The 22,056-nt window shown below is 39.2% G+C and overlaps 1 protein-coding gene across 1 annotated transcript in view; it reads left to right on the top strand.

Annotated features, from left to right (window-relative positions):
* Positions 1-22,056, top strand: part of NELL2 (neural EGFL like 2) — a 154,051-nt gene that overhangs the window by 90,533 nt on the left and 41,462 nt on the right. The window contains exon 14 of the mRNA XM_069802231.1: positions 20,360-20,482. Coding sequence (XP_069658332.1) covers positions 20,360-20,482 — 123 coding nt within the window. The remainder of the gene's footprint in view (positions 1-20,359; positions 20,483-22,056) is intronic.

The raw sequence follows: 22,056 nt of genomic DNA, 5'->3' as shown, positions 1-22,056 counted from the left end.
CATGTTTTGGTTTTGGGTTTTGGGTTGGGGTTTTTTTGGTTTGGTTTTTTTTTTTTTTAGAGAGAGAAGTGAGTGTTCTACAACTTTGTACCCTCACACCAGTGAGGTATTACAATTGTGCTATACTTTGGCAGGAAATACATGTGAATTCCTAACTGATTAATTATTAAAAGCATATCAGGTATGTTGCAAATCGTGGCCCACTTCTTCCAAGCATGGTCCAGCCACATGAGGAGCCACATCCATCCCCGCAGCAGTGCTGAGCTGTGTGGGACCGCTCCTGCGGGCATGTTTTAAATGCCTGCAGACCTTGTAACGTTTTTTCATATCCATTTTGCTAAATCCATTCCAGACAATGTTGTCTTTCCTTTTCATTTTCACTTAAGCTAAGTCATGCTGATTTTTTGCTCCTGCTTGCTTTTAGAAAGAAATAGCTTAGAAGCCAAAGGAGATGGCAAAATAGGTGGAGATTCTAAGTCTGTGAGGCCATTATTGTGCATTACAGCCTGGTAATGTCAGGTTCATGCTCCTGGGTTTGTTTTCTGACTTCTAAAGAAAATTGTGAAGGATTTTTATGTAATGTACCATGACTGTGGTGGGAACATTTGCAGGGTTTATTCGTCAGACTCTAAATAGATGGAAGGGATGAAGTACTTCTTTAGAAATAAAAGGACTGAGTGGAATAGATGAATGGCTTTGGTCTTCGGGCTTTTTGACTTGGCCGTATGGAAGGCCTACTCAAAGCAATGAAAGATGTGTTGAACCCACTGGGCTTTAACTAGGTGTATCCAGCTGGACCTTGCTAGGCCTCCCTCCTCCTCCGCCCCAGCCTATCTAAGTCTTTATGAGTCTCAGAGATTTTTCTAACAACATTTTCCTGAAAATGGTGTCAATGCATTCAGCAGCATTTAATTTTTCTTCTGCAATAGCCTCTCACAGTAAACTGAAGTCTAATAGTTGTTTCCACATAAATTACCAAGAAGCATGGTGGTAGCAAGTTGAGTGACACCTGAAATCTTAATTCTTTGGAATACTGGCAGCTCTGCATATTTTTTAAATCAAATTAAGTCGCAAATCTGTTGCAAATTGGAAGGAATTCCAAGACCAACATTAAAATAATTAAGGGTCTAGGGAGATTGACTTGACATATGGGAAAGATTTAAGGAGAAAACTACACATTTAGCTGCATAATGATGATGAATGTGCAGAAAGTAGGAAATATGATAACAATAATACTAATTAGTAATTACTTGGGGGGTGTCAATAGTAAAGGGAAAAATGTAGGGAAAGGCTTGCACTGCTGCAGGTCAGTGGCCAGTACTTTTTGACATTAGTTTTTCACGTCGGACCCATATTCGTTGCTCTTTAATGATACTGTGGGATGATTGAAACAAATTCACCTCGACATAATGCATAAAAAACAGATTGTCACAGTTACCCCTTTCAGCACTCGTGCATCTGATACTCTCTCAGCTATCTTTCTGCTTTTTTTCCCATGCAGCCATTAATGTTTTCTCGCTTTGTATTTCCAACAGGCCACATCCTTGTGATATATTTTACATTTGCTTTGCCCACAGCAATCAAACTTGTGTCCTTCCTAAGCCCTCCTGTTTGGTTCCATTCTTTTAGATAGCTGTGGCTTATATACAACCTACACATCTGCTTGGATTTCAGCTAATGTCACTGGGAGTGTCGCACTTCAGAAAGAGACCTGTTGGTTTGATGTTTTGCTAAGCACTGATACATGGTGGGGTTTCTGAGTGTGTGTTTGGGTGCATGTATATGAAGAAGGATTTTAAAGAAACATCTCTAGAATACTTCTATCTCCATGCTGGCACTGGGTCAGGAGATGATGGGCTAATGATGTTCTCCAGAGGGCAGGAGACTCTTTTCTTTTAGAACTGCCGAACTTCCTCCACTGCTTTTGAGCATAAAGCGTTAAAAGTATAGTTATAGTCCTCAGTAGAAATTGAAGTTACCTTTAGAAGCTTCTTTCTCTTCTCTCCTCATCTTTGGAAGTCTCAGTATTAGTTGTGTACATCTGATAAAAAAAATCTGCTTTATACGTGCCAGCGCCCAGTTTTCACTATCCTATCAGCCAGGAAATAAACTCACATCTGCGGTTTTTTGGTATAGTGTATAGCCAAAGGTTGGCTCTTGCCTCCTTTTCCTTCATTAATGCTTTGTTTACAATGCAAGTCTTCTGAGGATGCTTATAAGGAAACAGTGGCAGTGTCTTTGCAATGCTAATGCAACCCATCGTTATCCCCCAAACGCAGATGCCCTCACTATGGGAACCACCAGTCTGGTATCTGGGTGGACTTGAAATGCCAGTAACAGGGACCTGTGATTTTGCTGAAATAACACAGCTCATGCACTGTTTATGATTCAGATCCCCAGATTATCAGGTGTTTTGCTGGCTGCCCAGTTGTTACCCTCTGTGTCTTGCAAGATACAGCTATTTTTGAGGGGGGAATACATTCCCCATCATTTTTTTTTTTTACTTTTTAAATTCTTTTTAAATTTATTTATTTTTTTAACATAGTACTCTGACATACTTTGGGTGAATGTTTCCTCTTGGCATCTAGAAACTCAAGTTCATAAAAGTGCATCTGCCTGTGGGCTTCTGTGCAGATTTCACTAGTTTATTTTTGACTTGTAAATCTGTCAATTGTTTGGGACAACAACAGTCTGAGAAATCTCCTCTTTTTCCTATACTGTGCAACAGAAATTATGTTTAATGGCAGGGATACTTGAGAAAAAGTTTTGTTAAATTACTTGTGAGGATGCTGAAGGTAAAATCCATCTTTAATCCCTAGGGCACAGGCCAGGTAAAATTCCAGACTTGCAATACATTCCTTTCAGATATTCAGAAAAAGTTCATTGATGGGTTCTGATGTAGGTCAGGTAAAGGGTTTGCACCAGTGTACGTTGGTAGGATTCCAGCAAGCTGTGAAGTGTGGGTATTTCACAATATCATGTATTACTAGCTATTTTTGTTCCCACTGTACATTTCAGTTCCCACAAATGAGTTCTGAGAACTGAAAGGGAATGCCTCTCCTTATTTAAAATGAAGAATACAATCTAACTTTCATGTGAGGAATGTGGGCTGTGTTTTAGCACCTGCACCAACCTCTTCTAAGAGTGGTATAGTTGCCTGGGTTTCCATGGAGGTAAGCTACTGTAAGACTGATGTAATCCAGAGTTGAATGAAGTCATCCAGCTTCTGTGTTTAAAGCTGCATGCTTGTTCTCAGTTAATTAACAGTATAAAATTGGCCTGCTTTTTCAGATACACAAGAGCATCCACAAATCATCCTGAAGATAATAAGAGCTGATAGTGCTTAGTACTCTGGTAAATGAGGCCACATTTTAATACGTGACTAAATATGGCCACAAGATGCAACTTTATTCAGTGCTGCTGTATACCCTTTACTCTTCACTGCTGCAAAGAAGTTAAAAAAAAAAGTCTGTGACCTCAAATTAGTCACATGCTTATAGTATACCAGCTTTGTTACTTGAAAATACAGTAACGTGAGACATGGTGACAATAAAAAAAAGCTAATTTCTTTCTGGTTATTTCCCTTGACTTATTTTGATGCATTCAGCAACATTTCAAGTTTTCGTCAAGTTCTGCAGCTTGTACAACAGCTGAGCTTGTTGACTGTGCTTAAATAAAGACAGAATAATTGCGCGGTATGGTGCGAGGGACAGAGCAATAAGCAAGCATACTGACAGGGGCTTGTAACATCACTGGAGTGGCATACTATGGCTTGAGTAAGGAAATGTTGTAGTCAGCAAAGCACCAGAGAAAACATGCGGTTTTGGATTTATAATGATGTGGGCAAGATGAACCATCTGTCTTTTCCATCTCTGATTTTGGTGATTTCCCTGCCCCAATTATATTAGAAATAACGTGCATGCGCATGCATTATCACACAGTGTAATCTAAACTCCGCTGAGGCGACGGTCCCCAGCTACACTGTCAGGGTTGCTGCTAGTAATAAGCACTCGAGAAGTCAGCTTGTATGCACAGGTTTCGAATTAAAAATGCTCTATTTGATTCTGATTTCCATTACTTGGCCCAGTTTCCATTCTGCTTTATAGTATGTCAGTCTACATGAAGCTCTCAATCCTCTTTCAGGATAAATTCTCTCCAATACCCACTTTCTAGCTGTAAGATAATTCACAAAGCTAATAAAGGAATGATCATTCAGACTGAGCTTGTTGCTATGCAACCGCATTACTAAGATAATAACACAAGTCATTTTTATATATCTGCTGTATCTTATACAACGGAACTCATTTATGTTTTATTTGGATTGAATTGGGTTATCGTTGACAACTTAGTTTGGATGCTGTTTTAACTTGGAATGAGGCCTTTTGTTTTCCTTCCTAGAGGATACTTTTTAGGTTCCATTTCCTCCTTGGTTACTGACCCAGTTCATAACAACTGTTCAGCTGGCTATGCAATTATAGCAGGATTGATTTCTCAGCTGATCAAAATCCAACACATTTTTAAAGGCTCTTTGGTAGAATATATTTTGAGTTGATAAACAGAAAATTTATTCCCTTGACAAAGATATGAATGTTTGATCTTTGGTATTGGATGCTAAATTCTTTACAGAAATCATTCTTTTACCAAATGTATGTAGATTTGGTATATGTGTGTGTGTGTCTATAAGTATATCTACATCTCTATTTATCTATCAATGCATTATAGACCTGGATTCCCTATTGGCCTTAGGAACAGAGGATGGTAAAAGGTATTATATCAAAAGCAAGTCTCTAACTATTTTGCAATTCTACAGTTTCTGTATACTGTTTAAAATCTGTCTTTCTGCAGAAGCAGACATCAGAATTGATTATTTTGTTTTACAAGGAATAAATTTTCCATTCTTAGGGGAATGAGGTATTTTTCAATATATAAAAAGAGGTACAGGTATCAACTTGAGAATATACTTAGTTTGAAACAGTAACTCAGAAAAGAGTGAATAGAATAGAATATTTAGTTAGAAGGGACCTACAATGATCATCTAGTCCAACTGCCTGACCACTTCAGGGCCAAAAGCTGAAGTATGTTATTAAGGGCATTGTCCAAATGCCTCTTGAACACTGACAGGCTTGGGGCATTGACCACCTCTCCAGGAAGCCTGTGCCAGGGTTTGACCGCTCTGTCGGTGAAGAAATGCTTCCTCGTGTCCAGTCTGAACCTCCCCTGGCACAGCTTTGAACCATTCCCATGTGTCCTATCACTGGATCCCAGGGAGAGGAGATCAGCACCTCCCTCTCCACTTCCCCTCCCGTGAGACCCTTCTTCCGTGTAAAAATTCTGAAATGACAGTATTTTCAAACATTAACATTGCTTAATATTTATCTCACAGTATTACGACAGACATCCAGTGTACCTGCCATTTCTCAGTGTTCTGAACCCCTCTGCAGCTTCCAAGCACCCAGCGTCCCTTGACAACTTCTGCAATGCTGTTAGGTGCTGTGTCAGTACAATATGATTGGAAATTAGAAATGTAGCAGTATAGCAAAATGAACAGAGAACATTGTAAAAATAGATAATCTAACAAACCATACAGCACTGAATGAATTATTCATTTCCATAGCTAATTACATTGACTCTTCATGTTAGAATTTTACTGAAGTTGACACAAGAGGCAGAATTCAGTTTGCAATTAAGACAACCAAATGTAGATGCCTTCATCTAAGCTCACACTGTATCCAACAGAGGTCAAGGATTCAGCTGGACCCAACTCAGTTGTCTATTTAGAGGTTCGAGGCAGTCGTCATCATGGGATTAGCAGATCCGACACGACCTACCTTGTAGGTCTTGCGCTTTTGAGTGACAGCTGGATGCAGGCAAAGTAAGTTACCTCTTTCCATGAGTTTGAGCCCCTTATCTGTGGGCAACTCAAGCCCATGTTAGGTATCTAGTTTACACTTGACGAATTCTGTCGGTTACACTGACTAAAATGAGAACTTAGATGTCTATAGCAAGATCTGGTTGCCCAGTTCTAGGTCTAGTGCCTTTTTAGATGCTGTGGTGTATCCTACTTGCTCTCCGACTGCTGTTAGTCTTCCCATAGAGCCTCATGTTATAACCTTTGCTGGTGTCTTGGATACCCGTGAGGTGCCAGGCTAGGTGGGACTTTTTAGCTGGCTGTGTGTTTATGCAGTAGAATCCTGCCCAGTAACGCTCACGTAGACACCTGAATTTAAATACCTTAAGCTGGAGCTGAGTTGCACCCAGAATTATCAGCAAACAGCTGCCGTTTTTCTTTAGAAGAGTTTAAGTACAAGAGACTGAAGAGTACATGGGGTATTAACTGGTCGAAACTTCTTCATCTGTTCATCCCAATACTGGATGGTAGTTGTGGACTGTGGGAATTAGGATGATGGTAGCAAGAGGATGGCTGACATTAATTAATGGCAACATGACCTCCCCCGGCCCACCCTTCTGTGGATGATCACAGACTGTGAAAGATAGACTGCAAAGATCAGGAAACACAGTAGGCAGCCTTGAGGACAGTTTCTTTGAAGTTGTAAGGATCTTTCTGGCGCAGGAGATGGGAGTCTGCTGCTGCCTCGTTGAGCGAGGCAGAAGTGAAGGAAGTTGGATAGCTGACATCCATCATGTCTGAGCCAGCTGGTGATTGCCTCATGCTGGGAGAGCACAGCCTGTTCTCAGAGGGACTCCAGCCAAGGTCAGTGAGAGACTGGAGCTGCTGGATAAAGCAAGACAGTTTTTAAAAAAGGAACAGCAGAGTTATTTAAGGTTATGTGGTCGTGCTGTATTGAAGTCAGCAGTTTTCTATACATTCACAGTAAAATCAAGGTGACTATAGCCATGGTATAAATTAGCCAGGTTTTGAGAGTAGTAGATACAGCTGGCAGTATATGGATATAAGGTCTGTCAGTCTGCTGGCATTCTACTGTTGAAAAACATTTCCAATCTTAGGATAACACAGTTGTAAGAAAAGGCAGAGGGTAAGAAAAGTAACTGTCTGTCGAGACTTGCAAGAGGAGACATGACATTTTTTAATTTTGTCCAGGGCTTCAGAAGCCGTTTCTTTAAGTATTATAGCTGCAAGTTTTTTCTTTGAATGAATATGGAAGTTTCCTGCTTGGACAGGTATGAATCCCTAAATTATTTCTGTTCAGACAACCTGTGAGCATGGGAACTTTTCATTCTTTATCATTTGATTCCCATTGCGTGCTACATGGCATGTCTGGTAATCGCTGACTCCTGAAACATCTTAGAAGTGTCCTTTGTTTTTCAGGAAATGTTTACAAGAGATTAACCTGCTTTATGCTAAATGGCAGACTGTTTCCTTAACTCATGTTTTATACTGTCAGTCATGGTAATTTAGTATTTGTCATCTTCTTTTGACAAATCCTTCCTAGGTTTGTCTCTGCGATAGATCTTTATCAATGTTACTCCTTTTTGTCAGTCTTTGGGACTGATGATTTTTGACTTACAAAAACAAACGTACTTCACTGTATCAAACTGCTTCTTCAAATTAGAAATTAATTTCTACAGACAGAATAATTCAGAAATAGCCTTCTGGGTTACAAGCCTCTCTTCCACCCATGTGCTTAAGTAGTGGCCTTACTTGGGGTACAGACCCCTTGACCACAGCAGGAGTTGTGTCCTTGCTAGTCCTTTGCACATAGAATTATGCTGAAATCTACCCTGAAATGTCCTGGTGCACAAAGTAAACATATTGGGCTTATCCACTTCACTGACTCATCCGGCGTCTGTGTTCCTATGCATAATCCCAAAGAAAGCTTATATTTTTAGTTCTGCATGTAACTTCTGATTCACACTGAAATGTGCTGATGATTCTGCAGCCAGGCCACGGCTGGTTCTGCACAAACGTGCAGAGTGGAAGCTAAACTCACGCTTTTTCTGCCCTTCTGTTTCTGTCTAAAACTAGTTTCAGTTCCAGAATTTGCTCTGTGTGTGTTTGCCAGTTCATCTAAATGAATAAAGAAGACAGAGTGATTGGCAGGTCCTCTCTGCAGCAGTCAAAGAGTTGGCCAACAAGAAGGAACAAATACCACCTACTGAGAAAATATATTGGAACCCATCCGTACGGTTTTGTTCTGCTGATGCCCCAAGGAAGACTGGCCAAATAATCATCATTAATTTGAAAAGTCACGTAGATACAAAGGGAAGCATCGCTGTCTGTGCTGTGCTCCTGTACAACAGAATCCCAAGGTTCTTGAGTGAAATTTTATTTTTGCTAGTGAAGATACATATTGCGAGGCAATGTTTCTGAAAGTACTGTGTCTATAAAGATACTTGATATTTTTCCTGAGGTCTTTCTCAATATACAGAACTGTTCTGTCTTGTCTTCTTCTTTTTTTTTTTTTTTTAAGAAAACACTAGAGGGTTTGTGGCATCTTCAAGACTGAACTATAAAACTGAAACCAGAAGTTATTTCAGAAATGGTAATCAACTTTCTTGAAATCAGTTACCTTTACAATTTATGTGCTCAGATGTGCAATAATTGAGGCCCTCCCCAACAAATAACAAAAAGTTTGAAAATCTTGATGTTTCTCTTGAGAACCAAGAGCTCTGTCAACAAGCTTAGCAATAAAATAGGAGGCTGCTCTACCTAAAAGGTTTGTAGGAGTTCTTGTAGGAGTGTTTTTGCTTTCTGACAAGCTTCCAAATCATCTTAAAAAAACTGCATCTGTTTCCTACTGTTATTATATGCTGCAATCTTTTCACATCATCTTAAGTATATTCTTAGGAGAAGTGTTGCAAGCAATTGTATCTATTTTATATTTTAAAAGTGATAGATATTCCAGGGAAATGCTTGCAGTCAGCTAGCTTGACTAGCCTGAAACTCACATTGCTCTAAATCAAAAGTCGCTGTTGTCTTCTGTAGGTGTTCTTTAAAATTGTCACAAGAAGGCAATGAGAATTAAGTAACTTAATGTTTTATCGCTTAATTTTTTTACCTCACATTTTGCTTTAGGAATGAGCATTTTCTGAAAATATCAATGTACTTATTTATTTGCAATTTTATTCCTTCATTTTATTTACTCAATTTAGTGTGTTTCCCTTCCAATATATTAATAAAAGAAACGAGCATTTGATTTAAATGGGGAACAGAATTTCATTGTAAATACTTTTTTTCTAATGCAAAATAATATTAGAGTGGTAGGCAGATTAATCATGCAATAAAAGATAAATTTATACTACCCCAAATATCTGTCTTGGCAGATATTGGAACTAATTTGTAAATACCTCCTGAGTTAATGTCCAAGTCACATGGAAATGGAGATTTGGACTGGACTGACAAAGACAGGCAGCTCTGAGTCACACAGACCAATCACCAGGGAAAATATATTGTCAGCAACAGTAATTACAGCAGGTAATTGTGTCATTTACCCTGTTACAGACCAGTAAATGTGATGAGTTTGGAACATACCAGCTGTCACACAGTGTTAACTTTGATGTTCAGGGTTTGAAAACCTGTAGTAGAATCTTTTAATGACGGGGCATTTAAAAAAAAGAAGATACAGGTTTCACACTGTTCGAAGCGGGCATAAATGGCCAGTTCTTTTCAAGATAAGAGGAATCTGTTTTATTTTTTTCCTATGTATTTAATAAGTTTGGAGTGTGCACATGCTTGGTAAGAAGAATTTATTAACTTGTTCCTAGCTCTTTGGAAGGTGGAAATGGATGTAAAATTCAACTTACCTTCTGTCTACATCATTTTAATGTTTGGGAGGTAAATAGAGATTGTGGTTGGTGGTAGCCTGAACGGATATTCCAATCTGCTTTGAAAACCCTGTGTTTATTCACTTAGTACACTTTCCATGGAGTGGGCTTCATCTTAGGTTGAAGTCCTCCACAGTTGTTCACAACATCTCAGCTTAAGTTCTAACTTTTCCAAAGAGGAGACATGTAAAGGAAGTAGGATTACAAAGGTGAAGTCATCCTGGGATGACAGTAGTATTAGGAAAATTGAATATCTGGTCAAGGTTTGCTTTTTTTTCTTAACTCTGTGGTTTGCTTCTAAATTGATATTTTTGAGTATTTGAGACCTGAACAATACTGAAGATTAATGTCATCCGTGGTTCTGCTTATTAGAGCAATTCATGGTGTTCTTAAATAGGACAGCAAATTTGATGGCAGAATTTTTCAGATATGTAAAGTTTGCTAAGATGTGCTTGTGCAAATATTTATTTGTCAATATAAAATGCACAAAAGTATCCATATATGTAAGTACAGAAATAATTATTTGTAAGCTTGATTGGCACTAGCAGTTGAACTGTGGCAACAAAAGCATGGTGTGGGCTAGAAAACCTACCTGTGAAATAAGTAAGTTAGCCAGTGTCAAGTTTTATACCATTGCAGGGGGGGAAAGGAAGATGAAAGCTAGTTTCATTGCATCTCCATTGCTATGCTGTGCTGGTTTTTGCTAGAAGCAGCGCAGATGGCTCTGCAGGTTATCTCCTGGCATCAAGGGCTGTGTTTGAACTGCAGAAGCCAGGAGCACGTCCTGGCTTCCAAGGCCCGCTATGCGTGTTAGCTCTTCCCTCACGCTATGCTATGTTGAGAACTGGCTGTACCATTTCCCCCAAGTGCTTTTGTTTCCAGGGAAGGCAGCTTAGGTGCCCTGTTTGTGGAGGATATATTTGCTGTGCTGTTTTGGTGTGCCTCCGTAAACTGTCAGGGAGGATGTGCCCTAGGGAAAAATTGGGAGCATCACTAGAGACGGTATCAAGGCTGACCTCAGGGCAAAGCATCAACATTGTTCTGCTGTAGCCTCAGTGAAGCATATCTTTGTCCCCGTTTTCAAGTGGAGAACCTTCTTCAAAATCAGGTGAGCAATACTGAAGGCAGACATCCTCTCTCCATAGAGCTCAAGTACTACAGCTGTCTTATCAAAAACAGTACTGTCCTACTTTATATCCAGTGAGTGATCTGGGTGCCTGTGTCACAGTACCACCAGGGAAATAACAGGAACCATCTCATGCATTAAGAAATCTCCCTGCTGCATAAGAGGACAGAAAGACCATTTGTTTCCTAATATTTATGGTTAGGTAAGTTGCTCCAGATTCCCGCAGACAAAAGCGGGATCAAAGCAACAGCAGCATTTCATCCACCACTGTGCTGCCTCTCATTTTCTTCACCTGACAAGGACTGTCCTTGATACTGGTGCTGTATGTTGTAACTGTGATTGTCCCAGGAGCCCCTGGAATGAGTTGGCAAACCCTGGTCATGATGCCATCCTAAAAAGAATAGAAGAGGGGCACCAGCTCTCTCTAGAGAGCTTTGAGTACATCTATATTTTATCAAACCAACTTTGGCCAGTACTTGATTGCTGAGACATCTTTCTCCTGTCCTGTTGTATATCCATCTTTCTGTTAATTCTGTGCTGAAAAAGTGTTGTTCAGAGGTGTTTTTGTGGAGCCCTCTGGTTATGTAGATGGTCTGTGAGTTGTTACTGTGAAATACAAGAACAGGCAGCAAGTTAAGAGCCTCAGCAGCCGTCGGAGAGCCACTTTCCTGCTTTCTTTGTGTAACAGAAATATGTGTAGGATGGAGGCCAAATATCCAACATGTATCTGTTGCTGGTGGCAGACTTGTATAACACGGAGCCTTTTAGTAAGGAAACAGTAAATTAAAAGGGTTGGCATTAGGAGAAGAAGTAAAATAAACATTTTGCAGTTGGCTGAGGAAATTGGAGTAGCATATTTACAGCTCTAGTCTGGCTATTCTACTAGCAATAAAGTAGGGAGCACTACTATAGACGTAGAATTTGCTATCATTGTCACTTTTGACAACATAATAGAAGATTTTGAAAGCATCAGTTTATCATAAGTGCCTGGGAGGTTTCGTGTACAATACAAGTTGGAATTTAAAAAGATTTACCTAGGAACAAATAATGCATCTGCTAGATAAAAAAAAAATAAAATAATAAGATGAATTTATGGAGAAAGTCTACCATGAAATACCTTTTAAAAGATAGAAACCTTATTTTAAAATGTCAATGGTAAAAGAAACAAGATATTAAGAGATCAGCTTGAATTAAGGCAAGAAAGAAATGGGTGACAGATCACAGACCTTATGTCTAGACTGAAATCTCTTAAGGTGGGAATTTCAAAATCATTTTGCATTTCCATTACAGTCCTGCCATTGAAATCAGTGGGAGTTAAGATTTTCCTTTAGGGGAAACATTTAGGCCTATGCTAAGTGCTTTAGAAAATCTTTCCTTTAAACTTTTCTGTTCAAGAAGGAATATAGAAAATGGCAGACGTAAAGGAAAGTGGAGATAAATCAAAGCTTTTTTAACTTTAGCTGTCATACTAAATATTCTTCAATATATTTCCTCTAACCAGCTGAAAAGTATAAAAACTCACAGCATGTTACATGAAGTAACACTGATTAATATTACAGTAGAAGCCTCCAAAAGAAGAGTATGAGTATTTTGCAAAAATATGTCTTGTTCCATGAAATCAGAAATCACAATTACAACACACCTTTGGAAGATGATGAAACTTAGGTGGGTTTAAGAAAGTTTAAATGATTTCCTGGAGAACTGTGGAGGCATATGGAGGGAGTAATTGTAGGCCCACCTTGAAATATGTATTTTAACCATCATCTTGCCTGTTGTGGCTGAGACTGAGAATATCTTTGTCTTCCCTGAGTTCCAGGAGATCTTGGCATGGGCTTTTTCGTGTGCAGATACCACAGGAAGGGTGGACTGGTCAACATTCGAGTTGTGTGTTAGGCTTTTCAAGTTGAGTGCTAGGGGAGAATATACCCTGCTTAGAGCCATAAAATCTGTTATTAGAGCTACAGAATTTGGAATTACTAGTGGACAATTCAAAGGGAGTTACAGCTATGAGTTATGTAATCCTTCAGTCTAGGAGGAAAACCCAGAACAGGAATAACCAAAAAATAAAGAGAAGAGATTTTGTGCATAGAAAAAATCTTAAAGTCAGCGTAAAAGGGTAGAGAAAAAAGTATGCGCCTCTCATAGGCTTTGGTGTGTGAAATAGTTTTCTTTAGGTGAAAGTCTGTTGTGAAATAAAATGTAAAATTGGAAATCTTCTTAGAATAAGTTTTTGAAAAACTTGTGTTTACTAGGATTAGAATGTCCCATATTTTTGGAAGTGGTATTTGCATATAAACATGCAGTATTTCTCTAGGGAGTTTTGGTCCCAGGATCTTTCTTGTGTTCTCCACATTGGTAAAGAACAGCGCACACATTAAAAAATTTGTTTCTCCTAGAGAGAAAAGAACTTCATGATTGGAAATGGAAGGTGTTTTAGGGATGGATTTCATCATCACATTCAGTATCATGATTTGTCTTTTTGTGAAACAAATTATACCAGTTCCAAAAGTCTAGCTCAGTCTGTGCCAGTCTCAAGTCCTGTCAGAGCTACAGCCACCTTGGAGCTTTCTCCAAGGTCCTTCTAGCCTCACAGGCAGATGGAAGGAGAGTGAGTCCTTGTTCCTTCTCTTGATCAAGTGTTTTTTCAGCTGTTTTTAATCCTGCATCAATAATTGCCAGTAATATAGATTCCCTGTTATATCTTCCTAGTAGTATAACTAAGATGCAGTCCTGGAGCTTTCTCATAATGCATATGAAAAGGAACATAGGATTTTGGCTGTATCCCCAAATGGATTTTCTTCCTGAGCTTTCATTACAGTTTCCTTGTTTTTCCTTTTTTATCGTATTAACACTGAATATAGAATAAGTAAAGAAGCTAATAATAAAAGAGAGAAGTAGACATCTGGATGAAACGATGGCAGCTGTTCTCCCTGAAGAACAACAATGGACTAAGTAATTACAGACAGAAACAGCATTTCAGAAAGAAGGATGGTTTCTAAACAGACCTTGAAAATAGAACATGCACATGCTAGAGCTATTTTTATTATCGACATAATTAAGAGAAAAAAGTAGGAAAATTCTGGACATAGATCTACAGAAATTGTTGTGTATGGCTGCACTGAAGAAAGAATTAGAAAATGAGGACTGAGAGCAGCATGGATGTATGGGAGTGGATGAAGGTCAAAATCAATGAAGTAACAGGATTAGCAGTAAATAGACTATTGTAGGGAGACCTGGCTTTTCGTATCCCCAGCTTTGAACTGAGGACAGCAGCTGGTGGTCATTAATTAATGATTAATGACTTCAGTGTCAACTGAGGGTAAACTGTGTGACGGTAACTCTATGAGTAATCAAAGCATGGGTTACATTTTGCATTTGAATTAAGGAATATCTATAGAAAAATTAATTGTGGCATAGTTGAGTTGGGGAATATCAATCCAAAAATTTAACATAAAAATATGGAAAACATAGAATCATAGAACTGTTTAGGTTGGAAGAGACCTTGTAAGATCATCCAAGTCCAGCTGTAAACCCGACACTGCCAAGTCCACCACTAAACCATGTCCCTAAGCACCACACCTACACATCTTTTAAATACCTCCAGGGCTGGTGACTCCACCACTTCCCTGGCCAGCCTGTTCCAATGCCTGATAACCCTCTCGGTAAAGACATTTTTCCTAATATCCAACCTAAACCTCCCCTGCCAATTTCCTCTCGTCCTATCTCCAGCCATCTGACAGAAGAGACCAGCACCCACCTCTCTACAACCCCCTTTCAGGCAGTTGTAGAGAGCGATCAGGTCTCCCCTCAGCCTCCTCTTCTCCAGACTAAACAGCCCCAGGTCCCTCAGCCGCTCCTCATCAGACTTGTGCTCCAGGCCCCTCACCAGCTTCGTTGCCCTCCTCTGGACACGCTCCAGCAAATAGCATAATTCAATAAATTTACAGCATTTGGTCTTTGAAAATAGTGTGCATATACTGAGACTTTAAGTAACCCTGCCAATTAGAGTTTAAACTAGTTAATATGAAGTCTTAAAGAAATTAACCATCTGTCATTTCCCAAATGATCTTAATGGAATAAGTCTTCCAAACTACCCATATAATTACTACTAATTTTTGTCTTGTACATGAACAATATGAGGGGGAAAAAAGCTTGTAATTAAGATAAACTGTAAGCGGGCATTTAAATGTGTCATCTATTGATGATTCAAGTAACTCTCATCTGTTGTCACTGGCCACTTCAGATGGCCAGCTGGTCACTGTGGTTCTATAGATCTATACCAAATCAATGGGAAGGAGACAGGAGGCTGAAAGTAATTTCAGTTCAAGAATGCAGAGGCATCGAAAGGAGAAAATACCTAATATATTCTCTTTATTTAAATTATTTTAATTTAATCCTGGTCTGCAAGTTCCTCACTCAGAAATGACTATCTGTTGCATTGTGTTACAAGATTACAATTGGAGGGGCACATTTTATTTATATTTTGGGGAACTTTTTTGCATTTCTGTGCCTTAAGTGTGATCTCAGCTCTTATTTCCCAGTGTTGGTAATGGATGGTTCAGGAAAGCTGCCAGCATAATATCCTTTACCCATAAGTGAGTGATGCAACTCAGTCATCATTCCTTTTTACCATTGGATTGAATTCTGTTGGTTGTTTATTTTTTTTCTTACACATTTGCAGAATTTGGATGCGCAAGGCAAATATTGGGAAGGTTTGCAGTATGCAAGTAGGAAATGCTATGTGGACTTTTGTTTCTTTTTAATCAGGAACTACACAGTAGGAAGGATAAGGGCTGATGTTGCGTAGTGCTAGGATAATGAGGAGGACGTGGCAGGTGACATACCTTGTGGACAACATGTTAAATTTTACTAAGTTCAGCAAGAATCTCTGCACAGATAATAAACTTGGTAAGACAGATCCCCAGCTGTCATTGCGTTGACGTACATCAGAGGATCTAGTGGATCCTCATCAGTTTATGCCAGCAGTCTCTCTCCCTGGGATGCAGTACTTCACCCTAGATATCCTTCTGAAGTTACAACATTTTTGTCAAGCAAACCCTATGGAATATTCTGGAGTAGTATTTCAAAATGAACCAAGGTAAAATAAAGTACATCACTCTTACTGTATGTGCATATATATGTACGTACATATGTGTATATATGTGTGTGTGTATAATCTATTTGCTGCACACCCAAATGTGCATAAGTGAATTAATTGCATCGTCACATAATTTTTTGCATCTCTAAGTCATCTGTGTCATAAGAACTATTTAATGGAACATTCATACATACTTACTGTTACTATTGTTATTGCCATGGAGCAATAGCAAATTTTGGAGTTAAAATTTTTTTTCTATCTAGAAAGACCTCATTCCAGGGATAGTTTAGTCAATATAAGTACTATATTTAAAACTTCAGTTGATTCCTAGAACAGAGATTTTACGAATTTTTTTGAGCACAGAGTCCCAAAGAGTGCAAAATGGAATTTAGATATATTAGATAATAAAGGTTTAGAACTAATCATTGAAACCACTGCATTTGGTCTTTCTAGAAGATGTTTATGCAAATTCAGGTTTGTTAATCATTAAAATCTCCCTGCAAAAGTAATTTTTATTTCTCTGCCTTTGTAATATTATTGTACTTGGCCTGTCCCCGTCTTCATTATGGTGTGAAGTGAAATAAGTATAGAACTTTCATTAAATGTGTCACATGTTTTCTAAAGATGCTTGAAATAAATGGCCTCAGTGTTGTTTCTTCCAGCATCAATATATTTGGGCAGTACTGACACTTCTAAATAACGCAAATAATGTTTCTGTACTGGTCTTTGAACTTAAAAACCATATTAATGGTTCTCTGTAAATGATTCTATTATAAATTGCTTTTTTTGCTTCTTTGTAATGCATAGTCCTATCTGCTTCTACAGTTCCTGGTTTGCTATTTAAGATTGCTGAACTCAGTCTCTGTAACATCCGCCTTAATTTAAGGTGACTTTCCAAGTGTTTGATTAGAAAAAGAAACCAAAGTGATAAGCATGAATTAATGAAGATTTGTCAACAGAGCACCACTCTTTTTATTAGAAATAAATATTTCTACCTTTATTAAGGCTGGACACTCTACCTTGTTATTAATAGGCAATTCTGGAAGAAGCTGTTTCTGATGGTCTCTTTAAATTGATGTGGATAGTGTACCATGTGCTGGAAGAGTGAATGTAGTAGGATGCTTTATGTACAGGATTTTGGGGGGTTTAGTTTAAGCATTTGTAATCAGTCCATAAAAGATCCAGTCCTGAAGTGTAGGCTGACTGCTCTGTTAAGTGCCACTGTAAGACGGAATATGAAGAAGTACTATGTTTAAATGGTTTTAAGCGTGTTACTGAACCTAAGCTCAGATGATACAGAGCAACAAATCTAGATGAATTGTAAAATATCCTGATTCTTTTTTTTGCTCATTTTTTCCATTCCTATTGTTTTAAAAATCTCTGCTCTTTTAATTGAATCACAAAATTTCCTCTTACTCTGAAACATTTTCCTCCTAAAAAATGACATGTAAACTTCAATCTGAGAACCATTTATCATACTCGTGAATTTTTCATGAGTCGCTAATATTTGATTTAAATAAAAATAGACCTGAAATTTGAGCAGATAACCACAGAAGTAGAAGTGCTGGCTGTTCTGATATAGTTTGGATTATGTGCCAGATCCTCTTCCTGAAATGTTAGCGAGCATCCTCTGTGAACTTTCTTACAGGAGGATAAGAAACACCAACGTTTCTTATGTAGAGTAGGAAACCAGGTATATTGTCTTTGAATCCAAGCCCCATTACTTAGCTGACAGAAAGTTAATTTTATGGATACTGTACACTTTAAGAAAAATCTGTCTTAAAAGACTCAGTAGTTTTTCTTAGCCCAGAGAGTAAATGTTAGAAAGGCACACTCAAGTGTGACAGCTGTCTTTTTATATGAAGGAGGTACATCTGTGCAAATGGCCTTCAGGGCCCTGGTACTGCAAGGTGTTATAAATACGGTTAATGCCTTGTCGTACTGGAATACCAATAGCAAGTTTGCCTGGCACAGGGACCAGAGCACTTGCTCTGCCTGTGGGTGCCTTGATGGGCTTTCAGAGCTGCTCCAGCCGCGCGTGTAGAGCCATTCCTCTTAGACGGTCCGTGATCACCTGCTTTCCTCTAATATACTCTTACTCCTAGTAAAGAGCTGCCATACGTGCCAGGGATGCTTTTGCATTCCGAAGGCATGGGGTGGATGGCTACGCTTCCTCCTTGAGGACGATACTTAATTTGTCAAATTCAGTGATTTGAGCTGAGCTTACCAGTGTGATGTGTTGTTGTATAGACCTACCTCCTGAGATACCAAGATAATGGCTTTGCAAGATATTTTGGCCTGCTGAGTGCATAATGTTTCGCAGATTTCCATAGTTATTTTCCTGTTGTATGTTATACAGAACCTTTGAAAATGAGAAAAGAATATGCATTTAATATTTCAATAGCATACCATATTTGAATAATATCATAATATTAACACAAACTAAGAAAGCCAGAATATTATTACAGTACAGATAACACTTTTTACATAATTTGCGTGGTCATTACTTTATTTTTCTTTTATTTTATGGACTGATTTAGCATAAATACTGTTTCAGCCAGCATGAGAGATTTCACTATGTTAGGAGGTCAGAGTCAAATTTTGTAACTGGATTTTATTGGGGCTGGATCATTTGGTGAACAATAATGATTTTAGTTATTCATGCTGAGAGCAAAGTAATTAAATCTCATGCTTCAGGGCAGAGGCCGGCAGCCCGTGCTCTGCTGCACCCAGCGAGGGACTCAGCGAGGGACTCAGCTCGGTAGGTGCTGGTGCCTCGGTGCTGAGGGTTGAGGAGAGCATCGTTGGTGATATAGGAGATACATAAGGCCTTGTTTAGAGGAGGGATGTTAGGTTAGTGTTATTAAAACCCAAACAAATAAATGCTCAACAACAACAACAAACTCCCCCCCCCCCCAATTGTAGTGTTTAAAATTGATTAGTTACATTCTGGTGATTTTTTTCCCCCTTGTAAAGAAGTGCTTGCCATTACAAGAGGACAATTTACGTCTACTGATGGATTAGAGATGTGCCATTCTGCCAGTTTTATACCCCTACAGTTTATGGCCAGTATTGAAATAGCACATGGAACATTTCCATAGTGATTTGCAAATGTTAAGAAACTAATTTTCCTGACAGCTCTGTGGGGTATGTGCAGACTTCAGATCTTTACATATAAAGGGGAAGATTCAGAGCAATGTGATATACCCAAAACTGGGGAAGAAAGAGCACCCAATTCCAGATCTAAGACTTGTGTCAGATAGCCAGAACTGGCATAAGCTGCACTAATAAAATTTGCTAAAACCTGGGCAGAATGATGGCTATGAAAAACTCACATGCAGGTTAGTACATGTGTGCTGACTGAAACTAGGCGCCTTTATGTTCCCCAAACAGTCAGTTTTCCTGAAATTAAAGTTTCAGGGGTCTGAAATGATTTGTGGATAGATGAATATTATTGATTTAAAGAAAATGCAAGGAGTATTTCCAGAAGATGGAAACATTTCATTTTGATGCCTACAGACTAAGATACTGCATTTTGAAAATGGTAGAGCATTTCATGTAGCATTTTGAAATGACACCTTAGAGCACCTTATTTTGAAATTGCATTTTCCATTTCTTAAAAATAACAAACTAAACCATTAAAATGTTCAGTAACCTAAACACCTATACAATACTTTTTTTGTTTCAAGATTAAACAGTGCATTGCAAGTTAACACAAAATCATATTGTTCAGACTTTTCATTTATTCCCAAAAGGAGTATTTCCCAGTATGTCTAAGTCTAGTCACCAGAATGAGGAGTCTCATCCGTCGCACTTCAGTGCAAGGACATGCCATGCCAAAAGTCCCTTTCACAGCAGGCAGACCTTTGGTTTTGGGTTATTTATTTCATGTAAATGAAGTGCTGCGTACGCACTGAAGGGAGGGAAAACGCGGGCTACGTTTTGAAGTCCTGCCTTCTGCTAACTCTATCTTTTGCAGTTTGGACCGTGTGTCTCGCACCATTAGTCAGCTTTCTGAAGGAAACCCTAGGAATCCCACATAAGATAAACCTGCATGAATAAATTATACAGTAGATCTAGCATATGGATTTTCAGTATGCTAGCCAGGTTTTTGGCAAACGTTTACGAGAACACTGTAGCCCACATAGAAAATGTAAGGATGGTGGCTCCCTGTTAATGAAAGTGGAATTATGTTGCAGCACAGTTAACACGTACTGGTATGCGCTAAAAATATATACCCTGGCTATCCCACGGTTACACGTTCACATAGCCCTATTGTCAGTAACTACTACTGTGTGTTTATCTCTTTTTAATGTGGAAACCTATACTAAGATTTTATTTTGTTGTGTTTTAAAAATTCAGGACCATCCCATTCTTGTTTCACTTTTCAGAGCATGACGAATGTGTAACAAACCAGCACAACTGTGATGAAAACGCGCTCTGTTTCAACACCGTGGGTGGGCACAACTGTGTCTGCAAGCCGGGTTACACGGGAAATGGTACCATCTGCAAAGGTAAGCTGCTGAAAACCCCGGGGGTCGGCAGTCTTTGAACGGGATGAGATGCTTTGTCATAGTTGATGCAAATCTGGTCACGTGCCTTGGAGAAGACAGACAAAATGCTAGACTAGGCATTTAGGTCACCGACAAGGAGGTCTTCATAGGCAGATATACACCGCCTTTGCATTTGGCAGGGTTCACAGGAATTTGAGGATGATGCGTACGTAGGTAGTATGCTCTAAAATTTGAAGTAGTTATGTTTCATTTCTGTGTCAAGTTAACAGTTTCTATACATGGTATGCCATTCAAGAAAGTCCACAGTTACCAACAAAGTTACAGCTGTGAAAACTTGTCAGATCTACATTGTCCGTGGTCAATCACTTGCTGTTTTGCTTGGATGAACTGAAAGTTTTTTGGTGTACTGTCTTTTTCTTGTAAATGAGAAAAGCTGTAGACACGCATGCACAAAACCTTTGCTACACATGAAGTGGTGCCTTGTTTTCTAACGTTCTTGTTCACTGGTAAACATTAGAAGTTACACTTCTAGTCTTAGAAAGATGCTTTCCCAGAGATACAACGCTGCTTTTATTTCCATTGCATTTCACATCAGAGATGATACTTGGTACTTGGGCCCAAATCCTCGCAAGTCTTCAGGCTCCGAGTGTAGGATTTAGAGAATGCTTGAAAATAAAAGTAGTGTAGCTGTAGGGGAACTGGCTCAGATGCGAGAAGTGGTCCAGCTGCACCAATAGCATACCCAGCGTTCCTTGGAATTGTGCCTCAGTCCTCTTGATCTGTTAGGTGTCAGAATCCAAGGGGCTTCAGTTAACATTGGTAATATCCCATAGATACCTTCTGCTGCTGTGTATTATCAAGGCTAAGCAACCCAGAATTTCTTTAATTGCTAAGCCTGATGAAGGTCTCAGCACTAGCTCTTCCTTCACCTGAGTCACAGTATGATTTTTCTAAATATTTCAAACATAAACGAGCATTTTGTAAAACACGGCAGCTAAGTCCGCTTTCAGTCAAACACATGGGTAGAGGGAGAGATGTCAGCAAATAGGCCCTTTTATGCTGGGCTCCCTCCTCTGGGGTATGGGAAAAAAGTCTTAGCCTGAGGAAGTTCAAAGCCAGAGCCCATCCTCTTGGGAGAGAGCTCTGCCTGCACAGCTCACTCCTGTGCTGTGCTTGGGAGTATTCCCCAATCCTTCTGCTGTCAGCTTACAAAAAGGTAATTGAGATTTCTTTGTGTCAAAGAAAAGGTGCACAAGCCTAGAGCACCACGTTCGGCTCTTCTGTTGCCTGAATAAGAGGTCTGACATTTCAGAGGGCACCTGGCCCCACTGTGAAGGAAAAGTGCATCCCTCCCTCTCTCCCTCCCTCCCATTTCAATACCAAAAAGAAGGTATGCAGGAGAAGGCACTGAGCCCGTGTATCGCCATCTGAGAAATGCACTTCCCTGCAGCCCTGGCTTGGATGCCCTGGAGCAAGTCCTTATGTTGGTGATAACCTCCATCTGCCTAGTTTCACTTACAGTTTCTTGTGACCAGACCATTTCTGGTTCCATATTGCGGATGCAATCAGAGCAA

Source organism: Haliaeetus albicilla, chromosome 14, assembly GCF_947461875.1.
Source record: "Haliaeetus albicilla chromosome 14, bHalAlb1.1, whole genome shotgun sequence".
In the NCBI taxonomy this organism is placed as follows: domain Eukaryota; kingdom Metazoa; phylum Chordata; class Aves; order Accipitriformes; family Accipitridae; genus Haliaeetus; species Haliaeetus albicilla.
This window is presented reverse-complemented; position numbering and strand designations above follow the sequence as displayed.